This window comes from Pangasianodon hypophthalmus, chromosome 30 (assembly GCF_027358585.1).
Source record: "Pangasianodon hypophthalmus isolate fPanHyp1 chromosome 30, fPanHyp1.pri, whole genome shotgun sequence".
NCBI classification, from domain to species: Eukaryota; Metazoa; Chordata; class Actinopteri; order Siluriformes; family Pangasiidae; genus Pangasianodon; species Pangasianodon hypophthalmus.
The window spans coordinates 762,944-769,416 of NC_069739.1; the positions used below are offsets into that span (position 1 = coordinate 762,944).

Here is a 6,473-nt window from a genome sequence, read left to right on the forward strand (position 1 = left end):
ACACACTAACACTCACTAACAAGCAATAACACACTAAAACATACTAACACACGCTAACAAACAATAACACACACTAACACATATGAACACACACCAACAAGCAATAACACACACTAAAACATACCAACACACACTAACAAGCAATAACACACACTAACAAGCAATAACACACACTAACAACCAATAACACACACTAACAAACACCAACACACACTCTCAAACAATAACACACACTAACACATTAACACATACCAACAAGCAATAACACACACTAACAAGCAATAACACACACTAACAAACACCAACACACACTATCAAACAATGACACACACTAACACGTATTAACACACACCAACAAGCAATAACACACACTAACAAACACCAACACACACTCTCAAACAATAACACACACTAACACATTAACACATACCAACAAGCAATAACACACACTAAATCATACCAACACACACTAACAAGCAATAACACGGTAAAACATACTAACATACAATAACAAGCAATAACATATACAGAAAAACACATTAACACACACTAACACAAACAATACACACTAACAAGCAATAACACACACTAAAACATATTAACACACACTAACAAACGATAACACACACTAAAACACACTAACACTCACTAACAAGCAATAACACACACAAACATACACCAACACACGGCAACACAAACTAACACACACTAACACATACCATAACATACATAACACAAATCGACACACAAACACACACTACCACACACTAAAAGATACTGACACACACAAACACACTGCAATACAATATGAAACAATAACACTTACAAAACAACACACAAACGTTACCATACATCCCAACACACTAAGAAAAAAAACACATTAACACACACTAACACCAAACAACACACTAATACACAGTAACACACACCAACACACACTATTATACTAATGCACACTAACAAAAACACTGACAAACTAACACACACGAAAACACATCAAAACCCTACCACAAAACAACACACCCTAAAACACACTAAAACATGCTCACACACATCAACATACACCAAAACATACCAACATACACAAACACATGAACACACACCAACACACATTTACACACACTCACGCACACCAACACATCCCAAAATACAGCGTTAACATAAACAGAGTGAAGATAAGAAACACATTTCAGTAACGGTTCGAGTTTAAAATCACATTCAGTGCATCGATCAGACGAGTAAAACCTGGACCTTCTACCTGAACCTTTACACGTGCTCATCCAGCAGATCATCAGTATAATCATCAGAGAGCAACGTCTCCTAAACATCCAGTTCATCTTCACACACTCGAAGGGAAAAACCCTGAAATAATAATGAATAAAAATATAATTAGAAATGTTATGTCTGTCTGTTCACACTTTATACTGATACATGTGTAATGCTGATTTAAATATTTTTTCCCAATATATCTGCTCTTCATCTTAATGCTAATCAAATGTACATATATATTTATAAAATTGTGTTGCTGTTCATGATATAAATGATCTTATATAACATTACACATTACTTCTTATGTTTTGTATATAACTGTATGTAGCTGTATATAAATATATATAACTGTATATAACTGTATGTAACTGTATATAATAATAATAATAATGATAATAATGATAATAGTAAACTTTATTTTATGTAGCACCTTTAAAAAGACCTCTCAAGGGGCTTTACATAAGAGTATATAAACATATATAACAATAACAATAATAGTAATAACAATAATTTAATAACAATGAGTTAATAAAACAATAAGTTTTAAGAGATATATAACTGTATATAACTGTATAAACGTATATAACTGTATATAGCTGTACATAAATGTATATAACTGTATAACTGTATATAGCTGTATATAACTGTATATAGCTGTATATAACTGTATAAAGCTGTATATAACTGTATATAAGTGTATGTAAATGTATATAACTGTATATAGCTGTATATAACTGTATGAAATATATATAAATATATAACTGTATATAAGTGTATGTAAATGTATATAACTGTATGAAATGTATATAACTGTATATAATTGTATATAACTGTATGAAATATATATATAAATATATAACTGTATATAAGTGTATGTAAATGTATATAACTGTATATAGCTGTATATAACTGTATGAAATGTATATAACTGTATATAAGTGTATGTAAATGTATATAACTGTATATAGCTGTATATAACTGTATGTAAATGTATATAACTGTATGAAATGTATATAAATATAAAACTATATATAAGTGTATGTAAATGTATATAACTGTATATAAGTGTATGTAAATGTATATAACTATATAAAGCTGTATATAACTGTATGAAATATATATAAATATATAACTGTATATAAGTGTATGTAAATGTATATAACTGTATATAACTGAATGAAATATATATAAATATATAACTGTATATAAGTGTATGTAAATGTATATAACTGTATATAACTGAATGAAATATATATAAATATATAACTGTATATAAGTGTATGTAAATGTATATAACTGTATATAACTGAATGAAATATATATAAATATATAACTGTATATAAGTGTATGTAAATGTATACAGCTGTATATAGCTGTATATAACTGTATGAAATGTATATAACTATGAAATATATATAAATATATAGCTGTATATAAGTGTATGAAATGTATATAACTGTATATAACTGTATGAAATATATATAAATATATAACTATATAAGTGTATGTAAATGTATATAACTGTATATAGCTGTATATAACTGTATGAAATATATATAAATATATAACTGTATATAAGTGTATGTAAATGTATATAACTGTATATAAGTGTATGTAAATGTATATAACTGTATATAAGTGTATGTAAATGTATATAACTGTATATAAGTGTATGTAAATGTATATAACTGTATGAAATATATATAAATATATAACTATATATAGCTGTATATACTGCACTTTTCTTTCCTGCTTTTCCTCCCTTTTCATCTTGTTCTCTTTGCTTCTCCTGTAATCTAACATTAAATCATTATGTATTTATTTTATTATATTTCGCAATAAGAAGATGATTATAGACAGACGTTATAAGCGCAGTGTATTTTAATGAGGCACGTCGTATTTTACAGCAACTGATTTTCATTTGCAAATGTATTTGGGTGAAGAGCAGAAGAGAGACTTTTCAGACACTAATCAGCGTTTTTTTTGTTTAACAAAACACACACACACACACACACACACACACACAACAGGAAATAGGGAGTCATAAATAAACAACTTTTACTGATTCTGTTAGTCATTAACATTAGTTTAATTCTGCATATCTCCATCAAATATTTACACACACAACATACACAGTCACACAGATACGTATGTTTTAATAATTAATAATTCAGGAACTATGAAGAATTATTCTGTAACTATTAATTATTATTTGGTAACAATAAATAATAATTCAGTAACTATAATGAATACTTTGATAAATATGCTTAATAATTTTGGTTACTACACTTAATAGTTCTGATTAAATAATTATGCTGAATAATTCAGTAACTATAATTAATAACTCAGTAGGATTAATCGTTTTATGGCTATGACTAATCATTCAGTAAATAATATGATTAATTCTTTCAAACTACGATTAAATTATTTGGAAAATACAATGAATATTTCTATAAAATGTTTCTTCATTTTGTAGCTCTGATTAAAAGCTCAGCGCTGATGATTAATAATTCAGTAAGTACAGTAACAGTAACAGTAACAGGAGCGTCGGGGATGAAAGTGTCGACACTGAGACTGATTCTGAGAGTTTAATAAACGAACATGAAATAAATCTCGTTAATTCTGTCTCTATCACTGAGGCACTGAGACACTGAGACACTGAGACGTGAATTCTGTCTCAGTGATGGTGAAAGACCTCGGCAGAAAATACTTTTAATCACGTGTTGCTCGTTAAGGTTGAGGATGGATTTATGTTTGTTTCACACACTTTACATCAGACAGCAGGGAAAATCCATTACACTAACTTATTATTTAAAAATTAAATTAAAAAATGATTTTTTCATGTGTATTTTTGGGAATTATTTAAGTGTTATTAAGCAAGATTTTTTTATTGAGATAAATATTAAGACAAACAGATTGTTAAAAATCAATAAACGTATAATTTGCATAACACACTTTAACTAAAAACACATTTCAACATTTCCTGATTTTTTAAACGTAATCAAACATGATTACTAAATGCTATTTGATTCTGTTTCACCTGCGTCTATAAAGCGTGACAGGAACAGTTCACGTTTATCAGATGATTAGATTAGATTTTTATTTCCTGTATCATCCTGAAACGTCTCGTTTCACCCGAACTTTATAAAACCTCCAAGTTTCCATTTATTTTAATGAATATGAGAGAAAATAAAGAGTAGAGTCTTACCTGCACAGCTGAATTCCTCTGTCTCTCTCTGTCTTTCTCTCTCACACACACACACACACACACACACACACGCGCAGACACACACACACTGAACTTAAACTTTCCAGGAAACACTGCACAATTTACATGTTGCTTTTCCACTGTAAGCAAACACACACACGCAGACACACACACGCAGACACACACACACACACACACTAGCACACACTAACCATCTCTAACATACACCAACACACACTAATGACAAAACTCACACTAATACACTCTAGAACCCAACATCATACAGTAACACACACTAAGACATAACACACATCAACAGACTTTAAGAGACAACACGCAATAACACACACTAACACACACTGACACACACTAACACACCAACACATTAACACACTCTAACACACTAACACACAACACACTCTAACACACTAACACACCAACACATTAACACACAACACACTCTAACACACTAACACACTCTAACACACCAACACATTAACACACAACACACACTAACACACACCAACACACACTAACACACACTAACACACACTAACACACATTAACACACACTAGCACACTCTAATACACACCAACACACACTAAAATACAACACACTCTAACACACACTAAGACACACCAACACAAACTAAAATACAACACACTCTAACACACTAACACAGAACACACTAACACACCAACACACTAACACACTATAATACACACCGACCACACTAAGATACACTAACACACACACACTAACACACACTAACACACTAGAACACACACCAGCCACACTAAGACACACTAACACACAACACACACCAACACAAATTAACACACTCCAACACACACCAACACACTCTAAGACACTCTAACACACACTAACATGCACTAACACGCACTAACACGCACTAACACACTCTAACACACAACACACTCTAACACATACTATCACACGCTTGTATAGTTTTTGTGTTAATTAGTACAACATTCTCACTCACTTTATTCGTTATTGATTATTTATTATGGTGCATTCGTTAAAAACTGAACCATGAATTTGATTGTTTTTATATTTTAACGGTTCTTCATGTCCTTTTCTTGCTGAACTTTATATCTGCTGCTTTCCTGACGCAGGTGCCACAGGGGTGTTTATGATTTATTTGTGTTGTTATCTCTCTTTATAGCTGCAGGGACACACACACACTGTGCGTTTGGTTTGCAAATCACCAGAGAAGGTCCTAAAAGGTAACGACTTTTTATCTGGTGCATCTCTTTTCCTCGTAACACACAGACATGAATGAGTAATGAAGGACATGATGTCCTAAAACAACAAGTCCTGAAGTATCTCATTCATTACACAACAAACAAACACACACTATTACACTCTCTGTACACTACAGCACTGTTTTACACAGACTAACACTTACCAACAAACTAACGCTCTAATACACACACTGTCACACTATAACACACATTAACACACTCTACATTCTAACACACAACACTCTATAACACACTGTAACACTCTATAACACACTCTATAACACACTCTATAACACTCTATAATACACTACTACACTCTCTGTACACTACAGCACTGTTTTACACACACTAACACTTACCAACAAACTAATGCTCTAATACACACACTGTCACACTATAACACACATTAACACACTCTACATTCTAACACACAACACTCTATAACACACTGTAACACTCTATAACACACTCTATAACACTCTATAATACACTACTACACTCTCTGTACACTACAGTACTCTTTTACACACACTAACGCTTACCAACAAACTAATGCTCTAATACACACACTGTCACACTATAACACACATTAACACACTCTTCATTCTAACACACAACACTCTATAACACACTGTAACACTCTATAACACACTCTATAACACACTCTATAACACTCTATAATACACTACTACACTCTATGTACACTACAGCACTGTTTTACACACACTAA

The 6,473-nt window shown here is 31.3% G+C and overlaps 1 protein-coding gene across 1 annotated transcript in view; it reads right to left on the reverse strand.

The window, feature by feature from the left end:
* Window positions 1–4,854, reverse strand: part of adgrg11 (adhesion G protein-coupled receptor G11) — a 36,222-nt gene extending 31,368 nt beyond the window's left edge. The window contains exons 1-2 of the mRNA XM_034301898.2: window positions 4,478–4,854; window positions 1,259–1,362 (exon numbers count right to left, since the gene is read on the reverse strand). Of these exons, the coding sequence (XP_034157789.2) occupies window positions 1,259–1,337 (79 nt within the window). The 5' untranslated portion in view covers window positions 1,338–1,362; window positions 4,478–4,854. The remainder of the gene's footprint in view (window positions 1–1,258; window positions 1,363–4,477) is intronic.
* Window positions 4,855–6,473: the final 1,619 nt, after the last annotated feature.